This window comes from Leguminivora glycinivorella, chromosome 18 (assembly GCF_023078275.1).
Source record: "Leguminivora glycinivorella isolate SPB_JAAS2020 chromosome 18, LegGlyc_1.1, whole genome shotgun sequence".
Taxonomy (NCBI): Eukaryota; Metazoa; Arthropoda; class Insecta; order Lepidoptera; family Tortricidae; genus Leguminivora; species Leguminivora glycinivorella.
The window spans coordinates 3,116,372-3,133,891 of record NC_062988.1 but is presented as its reverse complement, the minus strand read 5'-3'; the positions used below and the strand labels follow the sequence as shown (position 1 = coordinate 3,133,891).

Sequence of the window (17,520 nt, the reverse complement as noted above, 5' to 3'; positions counted from 1 at the left end):
AACCCAGCTTTAATTTAAAGTATGATTATTTTTGATATTCATGTCAGAAATGAACTCACGACATGTCAAATATTCATGAAAACATGCTCTTATTTTACTGAAAATTTTCATCCCCCACCTTGTGTCAATTATTTACATATCAAAGAAAAACAAATGAAAGTAGTAAAAATTTGAATTATGCAATTTCACTTTAATGAGTACTGCTACATGGACAAGTTAAGAAAAATTAAATCAAGATACAGGAACATATCCATTGTCATTACTTTTTGAACGTCCCTCGTAGCATAACTAACAAGCATCCTTGGATAGGTTTAGGGTAAAAATCTAGTTTAAAATGCTTACAGATGTAGTGCGAAAAGGTTTTCCTTCGGATTTATCCGGAAACGTCCGTATTTCTCATGTCTCATCTAATTCAAACAGTGACAGTGCGTCTTGTACTAGGCTTGTGTCGTTCACGAACTATGAACTGTTAGGAATAAAATCCCATCAATGACCGAAATGAACTGAATCTTTCCAGGCTCTGAGATTCGGTCTTTGCTCATTTAGTTCAGTATAGGATCGGCGAGCGCGAGCGGTTTGGATCGAGAACGAATGTGTGACTGCGCCGACCGAGAGCGAGAGCTAATTAGCAGAGCAACAAAAAAAGTCAAGTTTTCATATTAAACTTCGGTTACTTACAACCTTTGGGCCCGGAATGCTACTATCTGTGGACTATTCGTATCATTTTGACACTATTCGGTCCCATTCGTTCTGATCTTTCCGACCGCAGTGGTCGCTGGTCTGGCTGAACGAAATGAGCAAAAGACCTAAAAGAGCGAACTAGTTCGTGGGAGCGATTGAACGAGATCGGAGCGCTCCGATCAACGAACGAAACGGCACAAGCCTATCTTGTACTGAGACTGACTGAAATAGCACGAGTAGCACGACACGTTCGTACGTTTCCGTAAGAATACGAAGTAAAATCTTTTAGCACTACATCTGTAGTCCTAACTCAATTTAAAATCCATTATAGTTTCCCAATACTGTCAATCAAAGTACGTAGAAAATAAATTAATAAGTAACCTGCACTTATTTCGTAACTCGCATACATCAAACTATCAGACCGACATTATTTTTGCCTAAATTCTTTCAAAACAACGATTTACCGATTTCCGTTTTCTGTAATTACAGGCGTTTCACATTATTAGGTTACTTTACGTTGCAACACACACGTTCAAGCAGATGTGAACTTATAACTATGAAAACATATTGAACTTTACACGCATGGAGTAAGGCTACGTTTTGTCGTGACATGTTTGTTAGGTTACGAGGTTGCGTAAGTTACTGTGGGTGTTTGTCTGAAATCTTCCGAAATATGTCGGGCAGTGGAACGCTATTGTTTACGTTCTGAAGTTTTGACATCTTTCATCACCATACTTAATATTTGGTAGGTAGGTTCAGAATTCAGATATATTGGTGCTGCCGAGGTGCTCTGAAATATCTGGACACACACTTAATACGACAATAGATGCATCTCCTTGGACACTTTGATGACTAAATAAAAAAAAAAAAAATATTGGGGACACCTTACACAGATCAACTTAGCCCCAAACTAAGCAAAGCTTGTACTATGGGTGCTAAGCGACGATATACATACATAAATAGATAAATACATACTTATATACATAGAAAATATCCATGACTCAGGAACAAATATCTGTGCTCATCACACAAATAAATGCCCTTACCGGGATAACTAGTTCCTACTATTTACAGATCTTTTATATGTTTGAGCCAAAACGGGTCTTAAATTTTGTGTGTTTAGGCCAGTGCAGGATCTATAGATATTGAAGCCTTTTTTAACCCCTGACGCAAAAACGACGGGGTGTTATAAGTTTGAGGTGTCTGTCTGTCTGTTTGTCTGTCTGTCTGGTTCGCTAATGTCTATATAATTAAGGTCAGTGCGGGCAAGACCGTCATAGTTTATTTGAAATAAAGTTTGAGTGGATAAAACTCTATAATTAATGCAGTCCGGCGTAATGCGCATGGTCCTATGGGATAGCAAATATTATATTTTACAAAGCTTTTACAGTATTATGGTGAAATAAGGTACTTTTAAGTGATAAAAATCACATTTTTTAAGGCTCGGCGGGTTGACCGTTCTCCCGCGATGAGCACGGAAAGACCGTCTAGTGCTTGTTGTCGCGTAATTTCATATGAGACTAGGTTCCAAAATCATGATCATTGTTATTTTACGTAATAATGGGGCAGAATGTGCTAGATAATTATTAAAATAACGTTGAAATTTTGAACATATAAGCATTTTTCTATTTATAAGGCAAGACCGGCATATGTCCCGTAGATGGGGTTCATAACCTTTTCTTTTCAGGTCCAGATATTGCATAATACTGTTTTTCCAACGAACACCTGCGAACACAATTTAGTCACGATATTACAGGCTCATATAAATCCAACTACTTATCTGTTTTTGAAACTATGTTATTAAGAAAACGTAATAGGATATTAAGATACGTGAATTAGTTTGGTAACATTTCTTAGCAATGCTTGGTTTTGCTATAGTCACTACAGTACGAATGTTCGCGTTATTTTTTTTTTCATCATACTCACACACTAAATGTGATTTTGCACGCAGGCGGAGCGTGAATTATAGAAAAATCGCTCTCCCAAGGGATTTATGAAATTTCTAGTACCGTATTCAATTTTTTTTATCTTTTTACATAATTTTATATTGCAAGTGTGATGAAAAACATTGTGTGTAACTCGGGGAGTATGAATATTACAAACTCGAGTCTTTAAATCGCTCTGGCATGCCGTCGTGATTTAACTTACTCTCGTTAGTAATATTCAAGTTCCTTCTCTTGATGCACAATGTACTATTAAATGCTAAATAAAAAAATACTACCCACTATCTATCCATTACATCCTTTGTTAAAATACGTCAAATTGGCATTGTTAATACCAAGTTATTTTTTTTACAAGGGCGTTTTAAAGTCGTTATTTAATCGCAAGTAGGCTTAGTTCTGTTCACCACTTATAATTCTTCACAACTATGTTATTTTTATTTAATATTTTCGAATGATATTAGTAACACCATACGAATACGAATTACCAAAACTGTATTTCGAAGTTAAAATAAAAAACGGTACAATTATCATAAGCCAAAAACGTACTTATATATTGATATTGTTTACAGTCGACTTATTTCCAATAAAGCCTAAAAAAGGTTGGCAACTCCTTGTTTATCGTATGCCGGTCTTGCCTTTCTCTTTTATGCCGGACTTTCTGAGTAGGCACAATTTCTAAGCTACATATTTCAGAACATAAAACAAGAAATTGAACGCGTTTTGAGTAGATTAATAGTACTAGTCAGAAAGAACGGTTATTAAATGACTACGTTACATATATGATATACAAATATTCCGACTGCTTCTATTTTATTTTAATTTTTTGCGGAACCATGTTGAACTCGATGCTCGAGTTCGAAACACGAATCAAGTTTATTGTTAACTAGTGTTCGTCCTAGGGATATGTATTGAAGACCAATGGCTTAAGGATGAAAAACTGATATACCGTCGGAGGTGTGAGAGGCGTAGATATATAAATAAAAAAGTTATAGTCAATAGACGGTCTTTCCGGGTTGACGGTCTTCCCCACACTGACCTAATGACCTTATAACAATTATCCTGTGTATATGTTACGAAAGTCGACTTAAATTACTAAATGTTGGTAACAAAATAGGATCAATTAAAATTTGCTGACGTGGCGATGTACAAACTTTTTAAGAAATGCTGACCTACTGGATGAACACGGTTCATGCTATACCGTTTGCGGTGTACGCACATCATAAACAAGCTCAGTGACTCAACGTAAAAGTCACTTTATCCTCATTGAGCGTATGCCAGTCATTTAAAATCTCCCGCGTATCGTAATAAATCCGATTCGCCATGCTTAATTAGCCTAAACGATTTTAATGGCTCGTTGGCGCCATACATTACATTAAAAAGTTATATGTACAGTCGACTACAAAGAGATGTATTCACTTTTTCACTTTATTACTATACAGTCAAGTGTAAAAATATGGGTGCGTACAACTTATCAAAAATATGTCCCATAGCACTTTATGTCGGCGGAATAAGGTCTCGGTACATATTTTTGAGCGGATAAAATCGATACGTATTTTTGCACTTGACTGTACAATAAGGTGAAAAAGTTAATCTCTTTTTAGTCGACTGTACTAACAACTAATACATTTCCAACCTTCCACAGAGAACAAAGTACATATTAGATATAAATCAACCACGTGTAGTATCTTTACAATAAAAAGGTTTTAACTACACGAAGTTTCAAATAAGATAAACCCATGTCACAATCACAATAAATGCGTGTTCCGATGTTTGTCTGCTCAGATATTTCAGGTGGCGATTTATGCGTTACAAAATTCCTTTACTGTGACAGGGGTGCATCTTATTCGAAACTTCGTGTCGTGTATTTACAACGGTTTTATTGCAAAGGTAAATACACGCGGTTGATTTTATATCTGATACTTTGCTTTGATGTGCTTTGTTCTTAATTTAGTTCGAAGAATGTACTAAAACGGATTTTCTTAAAATTTTGAAATTAGCTGTGAGGGATACATTTTTAAATGAAAAATACGTAGGGATCGTGATTTTAAATGGTAGTTACCTCTAAAGTGTTATTTGATCAGATACCGACTATATGAATACTACTGCAGTTCCCTTCAAACTACTTCGACACAGAGCCATTATCTATACAAATCAGCTTAGGCGTGATAGCCTCGTTTTATGCAGCCCATTCAGTGACCGGCTGTCGACAATTTACGCCTCATCCGCGCTCTCTATTGGATTACTTGTTCACTTTACTCGGCGCTGGTGCAGGTTACAAGCGGTCTGAAGGACATAGAAAACCTTCGTCTGTTCTAATTAGACCCATTCAGTGACCACATAAAAATGTGCCTTCGCTACTCAAGTACTGTTCCAGCACACCTTGGACAATGACGATCAAATATATGAAAGAGGCGCGCTCCTACGCACACAGTCTAAGCTCTTGTAGGTGTACGTGTACCATGCTTGTATGAGTGAGATATGACAGATCGACTGGTCGTGTTTTTGACAGGCGGTAACTGTGAGGGAACCGAGGGCGGGTGGGCGGCACTTAGTGGGGAGCGGGAGTGGCTGTACTATACGATAGTACTCTTTATTATACTGTGATTCCAAAGCCACAGAGCCATTATCAGTACACATCCAGTTAAGGCGCCATAGCCCCGTTTTATGGAGCCCATTCGGTGGCCGGCTGTCGTCAATTTACACCTCATCCGCGCTTCTCTATTGGATTACTTGACCACTACTCGGCGCTGGTGTAGGTGATAAGCGGATGCCTAAATGACACAGACACCTTTTGTATAGCTCTAATTTCAGATATATCGATACTATCGATAGTCTTATTTGAGTTAAGTCTACGGGCCTGCTCTCTATCCCCCTGTCGGCGATCCATCCTAAGATCATTTCTTGTAGTTTTCGTAATCACAAGGTTTTCCCCAACCGCAAAGCTCCTAGAAACGAGCGACTAACACTTTGAACCACTGGCTACCAACATCCCTGTATTCAAATGTCGTGTTCAATTGCGATGTAGCAACGACAACCAGCTCCAGAAATAGGCATTATTTCACTGTACAATATACCAAAGACATATGTAACTCTGTGTACGTTTCGACGGTAGTTATATAAAATAGATATAGGTATTAAAATAAATAGGCGTGAGGCCGACTCCTGTTTCGTCGAAATCACGGTGTCAGCGTGCACACGCTGACGTCACCGCCGGCCAGTCTACTGCAACTGGCCGGGTCAATGCACCTACAATTACAAAGGGATGTGAAGTACGGGTAGGGGTTCACATTGGTGGAAAAGAAGAGCAAGGCGTGCAGAGCGACTAGTAAATTGTTCTCTTTATTTTCTCTTTTTTTTGTTATCTAAGTTTCGTGACGCATTGGTTTTTAACCCCCGACGCAGAAACGACGGGGTGTTATAAGTTTGACGTGTATGTCTCTCTGTCTGTCTGCGTGTGTGTCTGTCTGTGGCATCGTAGCTCCCGAACGGATGAACCGATTTAGATTTCGTTTTTTTTTTGTCTGAAAGCTGAGTTAGTCGGGTGTGTTCTTAGCCTTGTTTCACGAAATTCGGTCTACTATGTCGCGGTCGGGGGTTTTTTCAAAATTTTAATTTTGTGGTTAGGTTCTTTATCTGCCATGTCATGTAAACATGTTTTTTCTAATAAATAAATAAATAAATTAAGTAGGATACTTTTGTTAAGTAGCTTTGAGTGCCTGAAAGGCAAAATATCTGTTAATTTCTGGAGCTTAAGAAAAGAAACAATATTTATCAGGGTTTATGGTCGACCGCAAATCCATACTAATATTGTTGTGTGTGTCTGTTTGTTTGTCCATCTTTCACGGCAAAACGGAGATAGTTCTAGGGATGGAGAGTGACATGTGCTGCTTCATGTCTCTTTCTAACTCCCCACTTCCCTTAAATAGGGGTGGACGTTTGTAACATGGAGCATTCGCAATTCGCAAAAGTTAATACATAATATATAGGTGTACTTAACAGGTTGTATTTAAATGTTTTTGTTTATCAATGACGTGAATGATTGTAATTCTCCAGGAAACCAGGAATAGGTATTACCTTATTTTCCACCATTAAACTTGATAAGTCCGGTCGATGACCCGATATCGTCATTTGTTAAAACATTGAAATGAAGCCTAAGTTTATAAATATAGTGAGGGCTTAAGACGCAAACTAATTTATTTTAATTCGGCCAATTATATGTAATGGATGAGTTTTATTTAGATCATGGAGGCGGCAGACATTTCAATTTTCTTGGTGACACTACTGTCGTAATCTGTCATATTTATTTACACCATATAGTATGAAGTCCCAACTCCCAAGTATCGAAGCTCACATCATTTAAATCTGCCTATTCATACTAAAAAAAAAAAATCTTCCGCATAGGTAGTCAATATGTATGTAAAAAAGTGAACCGAATCCCATTACAGAAACTCTTCCCATCGGAGTTAAGTGTACCTAGTTCGTACTATTTATTTTAAATCACATTTCTCTTGTCCACAGCCCACGCCGCCTAAGAAACCTCCCCGGAGAAACCTCTCAGTGTCCCCCACTCACGCCAACTCACCCTCCTCTGGGTATAGCTATGAGCTAAGAACCCACGCGAGGAGTCAGGACGACTTGGATGAGATACAGGTACGATACACTTAAGAATCCTTGAAGAATCCTCTCAGAAGGTATCCTCTAGGTACTCACGCCAACTTAAGATACAGGAACGCTATTAGCAACGTGCTCCACAGTCACGACACCTCGCATGTCGTAGTCCTAAGGCACCCCAGAAGTGCAAAGGACCTTCAAGAATTCACGCCACACCTTCCTACTTATTTTCAGCGGCCCTCGTGGCTTCGCTCCAGCTCAAACCGGCCGCTCGCAGCTCATTTTCGACGGACCGCTTCCATGAGTGAACAGAATCCGGGGCCACGGATTGCATTTTGCAGTTTCCAGCCGAAAGCAATGCGTTATTTCTTTCCACTTCGCATGCGCGAACCTAATGGAAAACGTCACATGCCAAGTTTGACGTCTGGACAGGACGTTTGCCGCGTAAGGTGTTTCTATTCCGGTCTTGGCTACCGGTGAACTTGGTCACTTATTCTTTATGGTCTATTTCAGCATACCATTTTGAAGCTGATGTCACGATGACAAGTTCTTAGGTGCCTAGTAGCTTTTCCATTAACATACCATATATTTATTACTAGCTTTTACCCGCGGCTTCGCTCGCGTTAGAAAGAGACAAAAAAGTAGCCTATGTCATCCATCCCTTATTATCTCCACAAAAATCACGTCGATCGTCATGTTTTGTGAAAGACGGACAAACAAACAGACACACACACTTTCCCATTTATAATATTAGTATGGATACATAACTATATGGTATGTTGTCGCATTCCAGGTTTTTCCTCCATTCAATTCCTCAAGTTATTAGTTACTGATAAAGAAATCCTGAGCTCATTAAAAATAATCGGGACATTGTTATTATTTTAGATACGCGTAGGCGTTTCCCTAGAAGAAGCAAAAATAATCACATTTTCAATATTGGATTTTTGTATTCGATGATAATTATTCCGCTCGAGCAGCCACCGCCGGTAGCACCGCCTTAAAGGCATATTTAGGCATACCTATGAAAACATTATTTTTAGGAAAAAAATTGTAAGATTATAGTATTTTATGCAACAGGCGTTTAAAGGAGGTCAAAAAAGACGAGTGGCGTGGGTAACAATTTGAGGCGAAGCCGAAAATTATTATTGAGACGCCACGACTATTTTTTGACTCAGTTAAACACCGTTGCATACAATACTTTTTCTACGACCATGCACTTAGTTTTAAATAGTTTTCTTGAATAACTTTCGTGAAATTCACACTGTTTCCTGTATTTTGACTCAAAGGTTTGCACTGTCAGCTCGGCTGCCCATGGCCTTCCCGCGCACGCCCGCAGTGTCGGCCATGGTTACAGATCTAAACAATGCGTTTTCAGTTTTTTCGATACTGCGCACATGCGCGGAAAGCCGGCGGACGCTGGCTTTGGGAAATAGACCTTTATGTAGGGTTTTAAAGATCTGTGCACGACCCTGTAAATGACGAATAACAGTAGTAGAAAAAATAAATCAAAATCACTTACCGAAATGGATTAACTTTATTCTCTTTTGTTGCAGGGTGCCAAACATTACCTCAAACACGGTCGATCCGTCGACCAATACGTTGACGGTAAACTCTCCTACCCCGATTTCGAAGAGAACCACAACTCTCCCGCGTGGCCCCGTTCCCAACCCCCGGCCCAGCCTCAAGAACCGCTCTCAACCTGTAGCCATCACTGCCATGTATGAAAACGTCGTCATCAAAGAACAGAACCCTAGGAGAAAGCTAAGACGAAGCTTCGGACCACAGGACAACGAAAGAATGGAAGACCGAGTCAGAAAGTACTCCAACCAAGACAGGTCCTCCCTAGAGAGTCTTTTAGACGACCAGTCGATTAACAGTCCGAGCGACTGCGAGCGGTATTACGATGGGCCGCGGGTCGACATCCCTCTATCGCCAACGCACTACGAACAACCCCCTACGCCTGATCATCCCCCTCCTTCCGCAAGGCAAGCGGAGAACAGCATACACGAAAGGATCAGACCCCTAAGTCAGGTTAGTCCGGATTGCACGTAGTTCTCACACTTTTATCTGTGTACCTATTTTTTATGTTATTTATGTTTATGTCGTTAGTTTAGAACTAGTCTTCATGCACAAATTTAGTTTAAATCTGTAAAAAAATCCCAGTAAAATTTTATAGTACAAAAAATAAGGCGTTCGAAAATTTCCGCAACTTATTACATTTAAATTATATGAGTTCAAGGGAAAAGGACCCATCCTTTAAAATTTAATGACTATAGATATTTTGACATTTTGTCGGGACACTTTTTTGTAAGGTACAGCGGGACAAATCTCAACTGGGGGGCAATTGTAACTGATGATCCATTATTACACTATTAGGTTGAGTTCCACATGTATGCACTGAACACGCGTGCGACAGATAACCAGGCAACACTAATTAATAATGCAATCATTGTAAAACATGAAAAAGAAATGGATCAGTTGCATTTGCCCCCCAGTCAAAATTGTCCCGCTGTACCTTACTATCGATTTAATGTATGTATTAAAACAAAATTTAAATCAATAAATTATATTGCATGTCATAAGCATGACCTTACAAATTTGACATTTCCAATGTTTCGCTCATCAGAACGATGCATCGAAAATGTTTTATAAAAAATCACAAATATTTTTCAAACATTTCAGCTTATTATGGAGGTTGTAGAAGAAATAAGAATTAGAAAAAAATCTCAGGCAGACGAGTTAGGAAATAGATGACATGATAAAAAAAAGATTTTTGCATTTAAACTGATTTTTGGTATTTTGCAATACCTAGTCCTTCCAGAATTCTGGTGCTTTTGTATCAGGTGCTTTTTATTAATTGTAATAAAAATATAAATTGTTTGATGTTATATGTGAGAGAAAAAGTATTTCTTAGGTGCTATATTATGTAGATTTAACTAAGATATTAAGTTTAAAATGTGAAACATGTCAGAATCTATATGTAATCTATAGTTTTGTGCTTATGTTGAAGATTTTTTTATCTTGTATAAGTTATAATTATAATTTACTACTTACTATTATATTTATCTTGGTTATTTCTTTGAACTAATAATTGTGATGATTTAGAAATTAATTCAAAATAAATTTTATGATATGACAATAGTTTGTGTCGCTTTCAAGGAAAAGGTGGCTTGCTATTGAACAAGCAATTTTCGTGTTTATGGTAAACAATGTGGTACATTTAATATGAAAACGACACATTTTATGAATGAGTCTTCCGTATGAAATATTTTATTATAATTTGATTTTCATGAATTTTTATATTCGAGCGAAATAACTAATTTTATTATAAGTTTATCTAAATACCTACATGACAGTATCTTGAATAGTGATAGTCTTAAAAACGGATATTTCTATATTTACGTAAATTCGAATTTAAAAATTGGAGTATTAAAAGAGGTTTTACTTATTCGTGATGATAAAACAGACTGAAGTAAAAGTAGTACACACTAACGAAAAAACATAGGGTAAACGTAACTTTAATTGTACCTAACCTAGGCACACACTCATAAGTGTTTTGTTTTAACACATTCGCTACTAGACAAAAAATGGCGCACTACGTCAGAAACTGGTGGTAATTTATAATATATCTGTGCAAAGTTCAGAGTACCCACCAGGCGGGTTCTTGATTGCGAAAGTGTTAAGACTGTCTGTTTCTAACATTATCTTTACATTTTCACACACGTAATACTAAAGTCGACTAAAATAAGTTGGCAACGATTTTTTCACCACACTAACTGGTAAAGGCTCTCTTTTGCTTTTCGAAAACAGATTGCCAAATTGATTTTATCCACATCAGTGGAAAGTAATTTCATACGAATTTGAACTCGATGCCTTAAGCTGGCGGGTAGACATTACCTTAAATGATGATTTTGGATCATAAATAATATATTGAATAAATTGATAGATTTAATTTAGTTTGATATTTTGTAGTCAACATTTTGTTAGTGTTGGTGTGGTGGCTACGTTTGTTTAACCTTCGTGCCTTGAAACCCTCACAACGCTCAAGATTCCACTTTTTGAACCACTCGCTACGCTCGCGGTTCAATATTGGAACCTTTCGCTTGCTCGGGTATCAATATTGGCACGTGCGGTTAAACAATAACTTTGCCCCCTTGTAAAACAAATAACTATTAACGCATCGTCATATATAATTTCATCGAAGTTTGACGTTTCAAATAGTTCAAAGTCAAACTCGTTCAAAGTCAAAGTCAAACCTATCTTGGACTGACTCTAAACCTAACAGTTAGTGCGTTTTCACATTATCCGATCCGATATCGGATGTAGGACCGATATCCCATACATTTGAGCCGCCATCTTTGATTTTTACCTTTGAAATCCTTCCGACATCCGATATCGGATCGGATAATGTGAAACTTACAGCCCATTTCACCCTGTCGTAGACCTGCGTCCCTGGTTGGCCATACACTACGTTAGCAGTACGGTCAACTAATTTTAATCCTAGACCGCTCTAGAACCCTTTCTTATTGACACCGTGCTGTATTTGTCATAGAAATCATTTTAACGTTTGCTGTGAAAAGGTTCTACGGGCAGGATTCAAATTGGTTGAATGTACGTGTATGAAGTATAAACTCATATGAGCGTAATTATAATTTGTAATATTTAACTTTCCATAATTATCCTTGAGAAACGTAACATTTTAAATTGGAAATTAAATTATCAATTTCCAAATGAATGACTACATTAGATAAAAGAACCAGTGCTGGACATACTACCCAATAGATGACACGCTTCTGTCACATTTCAGAAAACTAGCTTTTGCCCGCAGCTTCGCTCGCGTTAGAAAGAGACAAAAAGTAGCCTGTGTCACTCTCCATCCATTCAACTATCTCCACTTAAAAAATCACGTCAATTCGTCGCTCCGTTTTGCCGTGAAAGACGGACAAACAAACAGACACACACACTTTCCCATATAATATTAGTATGGATGACTTGAGATTGAAAGAAGCATCTACTGGGTACACTGTCCAGCATCGGTACTTTTACCTTACGTTTCCTGCAAAAAATCATTTAATTGCCTCGAATTTTTTTTGTAAACTTTCCGCACATCCGTAGTAAAAAAATCCTGTAGGCCTAGCACATGACTGCCGCGAGAGTATGTCGCCGCGAGATAGACTACCCGTCCTTATGTCATTAATACAGTTAGAAGAAGACGTGTGATCTATCTCGCGGCGACATACTCCCGCGGCCATCATGTGCTAGGCCTACTGTAGTTATTTTCTTTAATGAGTCGTTTACCCTAAACAATGTCCTATTTTATTATTCAATTTGTTATTTAAAGCTTGATCATGTATTATTTTTTGTTAAGTTGCGATTTTAATAAATTACTTAGTCATTTATTTTTTGTTTTATTTTATTATGTTCGCTGATATCTTCATTCCTACGTCACGAAGAAAGCTTGCCTGTAAGTATTGTTAGTATTTATTATTATACCAAATAAGAAGTAGATTAAGTTTCCAATAGGTGCCTTATCAAATGGGGTAACTGGGGGCAAAGGGGTGACATTACCAAATTCACTGCCCCCCTCTAAAATTTAAAGCTTATTTGGAGGCACTGAACAATGAACGTCTAATAAGTATACACAAATAATAAACTGAAGACAATATGACTGTCAGGAATAATTGAAACTTTGTTTTTTTTTACTAAGGTCAATTGTTATAAGCAGGGCCCGTAACTTTCATGCCGATGACATAAATTTGACGTCACGCTGCATATTGGATGATTCAAGCAGTTTTATAGTAATAATTAATCATTATTCGTAATCAATTTAATTATGTACAAATGACTTCAAGAGTAAGCTATTCATAGGTGGAATAATTAATACCTACTTCATACGTGAAACGAAAGGGAAACAATTCGTTTTGTTTTTATAATTTATTGAAATATGTAACACAACTATTTAATAAAATGTATGTACAAAATTGAATACAATTTGAATTATAAAAAAATATTTCTGTATTTTATTGTGCTTTAAAGTTTATACTCGTACTAATAAACTAATTACTTAAAATTTATTTGTTTATAACGTACTTTTTTCTTGTATCAAAATCAAGTCGACAAACATAAAAATAAACAAATAATTTACTTTTCACGTCTTTAGTAGGTATTAATTGTTTCACGTATGAATAGATTAATTTTGAAGTCATCATTAAAATGATTGATGAATAAATGATTAATTATAAAAAAAACTCTTGAATCCATCCTATATGCAGCGTGACGTCAAATTTATGTCACCGGCATGAAAGTTACGGGCCCTGGTTATAAGTATTAATTTATTGATAATTAGGAGGGCGATTTTTTAATCTCGCATACAGGATTTTGTCACTAAAATACCGGTTGGAAACGGTGACTTGCTTATTATTTTCAGTGACAATTTTCTGAATTCGAACGCGTGGGACTCAAAAATCGGCCCGCAGGTTGGCAATTGAAGATTCCTATGACAGTTTATTTTTATAGAGCAGTTCCAATGTTTTTCATAGAGACAAACGACAGTAGTCTTTTTTTTCTAACATTTTTTGTACTTAGGAAAGAAACATCAGCCGTATACATTAGAAATATACATATATTGCAGCGACACCGCTCTTTCCCCAGTTGCCCCAAATATTTATATCCCTACAAAACGTATGCTTTGATTTCTTTCCATTATCCATCTATCATTAATTTTTTTTTAGAAGAGAAATGACAAACTAATTTGTTAGCGTATCAAGTACTACAAGTTTACCTTTTAGCCACTCCGTTGCTTTTGGTAGCTCTAATTATCAGCTGTCACCTTTATTTTACTTGATAATATATACAATAGAGTCCATTGAACATTTTAGAGCAATACGAGTATAGGATGTCAGATGGTGATTATGTTATTATTCGTTTTTTCCTTTTAGTGGTACCGTTGGAGAGGGGCTATAGATAGGCTCATAAAATTATGTCATTTTGTACATGATGTATTTGTATCTCTCTCCAGATCTCGATCTCGATGATAAACATCACGTACCTATTGAAAAAAATGTAGATATATAAAAATCTTAACTATTCTGAAATGGTCCCAAAACAGGAATCATTTCATACCTCTGATCGTGTGCTGCTCTGCGGCGGCGCCACCATAATGAAATTCAACTAATTATATGTTAAAATGATGTTCGTAAGACGTACAGTATGTACGTATAATTTTATGACTGTACCTATAGCGGGAAACGAAATAATGGGCTTTTATTGTGGCGCCGCTGCAGAGGATGCTCTGCAGCGGCGCCACTCAGTTCTCATAGATAGATATGACATCATCTACTTTTTTCTCATGGAAATTGATGTACCAATGCTGTTTATTATGTACGTATTGAAAAAATCACTATAACTTAGTAAATTTATGTACTTTCAGTAATTCCGCATTCCGCCTGAACGGTATGAGCTAGTATGTAAGGAGGTGTACTTACGGGTAAGCGAGAGGGAGATATGTTCCTTCCCGCTCGCTCCCGCGCTCGGCGCGTTTCGTTCTAGGTTTCAATAATTATTATTAAATTTATGCCCCTGTTGTACACTTTGCTTTTTACTTCGATTGCGAGGAATTAATTATATTTTTCTCGGCAATTTACACCACGAAATTGTCGTAAAGCGAAAGAACATAATAGGTATATAAGATAACCAATTCCCGCCAACTTTTTTTTCAACATGTGATCAGAGTTTCAGACGCTTGGTTTTTTGCCAAGTCAAAATTTTTTTAAACGATAAGTAATCGAATCCTATTTTATTTAATTTACTTAATGACAGAAAATACGGAATTCTAATAAATTATAGCAAAAATAAAATAACCTATCAAAGTTTTGTCACCTACACAATTTTATTGCTCAATAAAATTGTGCAATATGTTTTAACTGTTTGTCTCTTGAGACCGATTACCTTAGTCTTAGGCCGGCACGGCAACAGACAGTCTTAAAATTCATAATTTGATAAAGTCATAGGCTTCCCACAGACAGTCTTAAAAATTCATAATCTTAAAAAAAACTTGTATGCAATCTGACAGTTCAAACTGACACTGACAAGACACTGACAGATCTGTCAGTGTCAATTTGCATACAATTTTTTTTTAAGATTATGAATTTTTAAGACTGTCTGTGGGAAGCCATAATCAGTACAAAAATCAGATCGAGTGCACGGAGTTCCATACAATTTCGCGACCGTCCACACTAGGGCTTCCAATACCGGGATCCCGGTATCACGGGATCCCGCCTTTTTTTGGGCACATTTCAATACCTGTATTTAATTTAGTAATACCGGGATCCCGGTATTTTTTGTAACTACCAAATGAACGTAAATCACTCATCAAAAACGTTAAATTTCTGCATCACGATGGTTACTACACGCGTAAATCTTCTTCTTGCTCTCGTTTTTCGATTTGACACATTCTCTGTTTGGTGTTTTTGCAATATTTGTATGAAAATGATTGTTTTTTCGATGATTAGCTAGATAAAGAATTAAAGATACGTGTCAAAAGCATTCATTGAGGAGGGTCGGCCGCGAACATTTTTTGACACATTTGTCGCACTTGTGAATTCGCACGTAAGTGTGACAGAGGAGCAACACATCAAACGTAGTTGCAACAGGACACAAATCCTCTGTAAACAAATCGCCTTGATGCATCTATATCATAGATATAACTTTTCAAAAAATTGGTTAATGCATACGAACTAACGTATACCGTAGCTACTCTATTTTTACTATGCGTGTGCGTTAGTGTGTTGAACTCTATCTAGCTCAAAACTTTGCCGTACATAACATTCCCTATACTTAGTACCGAAATTGGGAAATCACTCCTTAACTATCAAAATCACTTTTCTAATCCGTAAATTAAGTGTTCCTATTCCGCGGATAATCTTTTTGATTTTGATTATCATGGATTTCCGCAAAGTAATGTGTGATTCCATAGATTATTTCTTAATGTGATTTTTGATAATCTATGTCGGACAATTCAGCTTTTTTGGCTAATTGTTCAATGATTTGGCGGATTTATTTTATTAGTGCATTAGCGCCTCTAGCGCCACGAAATACAAAAATACCACTAAATTGTACCACAGATATTGATTACAATGTGTTTTAAAAAAAAAATCATCTCATGTTCTAATTTCAAAAGTCAATGATGAAACTATAATCGAGAAATGCTTCTTAATGCTTGTTATTTAATAAAGTGATATTATAGTTAAACCTACAGCACAACTACACCATTAACACTGACTATAAAATGTAACACAGCATGAATGAGCCACAGCAGCTTCCTAGTATCACAGCCATACTAAAGAAGAGGCGATTGAGGTGGCTCGGGCATGTGTATCGAATGGAGCGGACTCGTTTGCCACGCTGGGAGATGTTGTAGATACAAAAAGACCGGTCGGACGGCCAACGCTGCGCTTTAAAGATTGCGTGAAGCGTGACATGGTCACATTTGATATTCCATGCGACCCGTGGCAACGACTGGCCGAAGACCGAACCACGTGGCGCCGTGTTGTCCATGACGTTCAATCCAAGCACGACAATGCCTGGTTCTCCTCCTTGAATGATAAACGCATGAGGCGTCACGAGCAAGCCTCTAAACCCCGCTCATCTGGGGGAGCATACACCTGCCGTGTGTGCGGACGAGGGATCCTCTATCGAATTGGGCTGTACAGCCACAAACGTAAGTGTCGCAAGGATGCCGTTTGAACCATCTGGTTATATATGCAAAGGCTTGTTATTATTAAAATGTAAAAGGTTCTATTCCGCACGAGCTTAAAGAGATCGATTTGGCAGAAAACATGGTTTGCTATAGCCGCGTCTTCTTGTGAAATGTCCGATATGGCGGCGATATCTAACTTACAGAATCACCTGAGTAGAGATCTGGCGCTCTTTCCCGTTTGCTTTTATACTGCGTACTTGGGACTGAGGACTCATAACAAAAATAAAAAGCACAGGGCGTAGCCCTTTGAACTATGTATAATTAAAAACAATAGAAGTTGAACGGACTTGGCCACATAAGTTTGCGAACCGTTTGGGTTGAAATCGAAACTTATGAAGTTGGAAATGTAATCGATTTGACACCTCACTAAGTCGGATTGGCAAGATTCCGCTGTAGTATATAACACGCATGAAAAGTAACGAGATTTTGAATAAAATTTGTTATTTTAAGCAAATTACTTGGTTTTTATATTTTCCCGATTTCAATACCGGGATCCCGGAATTGAAATCGCCAATACCGGAATGAATA

The 17,520-nt window shown here is 37.3% G+C and overlaps 1 protein-coding gene across 1 annotated transcript in view; it reads left to right on the top strand.

Moving 5' to 3' along the window:
* The window catches only part of LOC125235862 (ankyrin repeat and SAM domain-containing protein 1A-like), a 131,400-nt gene that overhangs the window by 4,289 nt on the left and 109,591 nt on the right, over window positions 1-17,520 (top strand). The window contains exons 2-3 of the mRNA XM_048142480.1: window positions 7,143-7,274; window positions 8,789-9,266. Coding sequence (XP_047998437.1) covers window positions 7,264-7,274; window positions 8,789-9,266 — 489 coding nt within the window. The 5' untranslated portion in view covers window positions 7,143-7,263. The remainder of the gene's footprint in view (window positions 1-7,142; window positions 7,275-8,788; window positions 9,267-17,520) is intronic.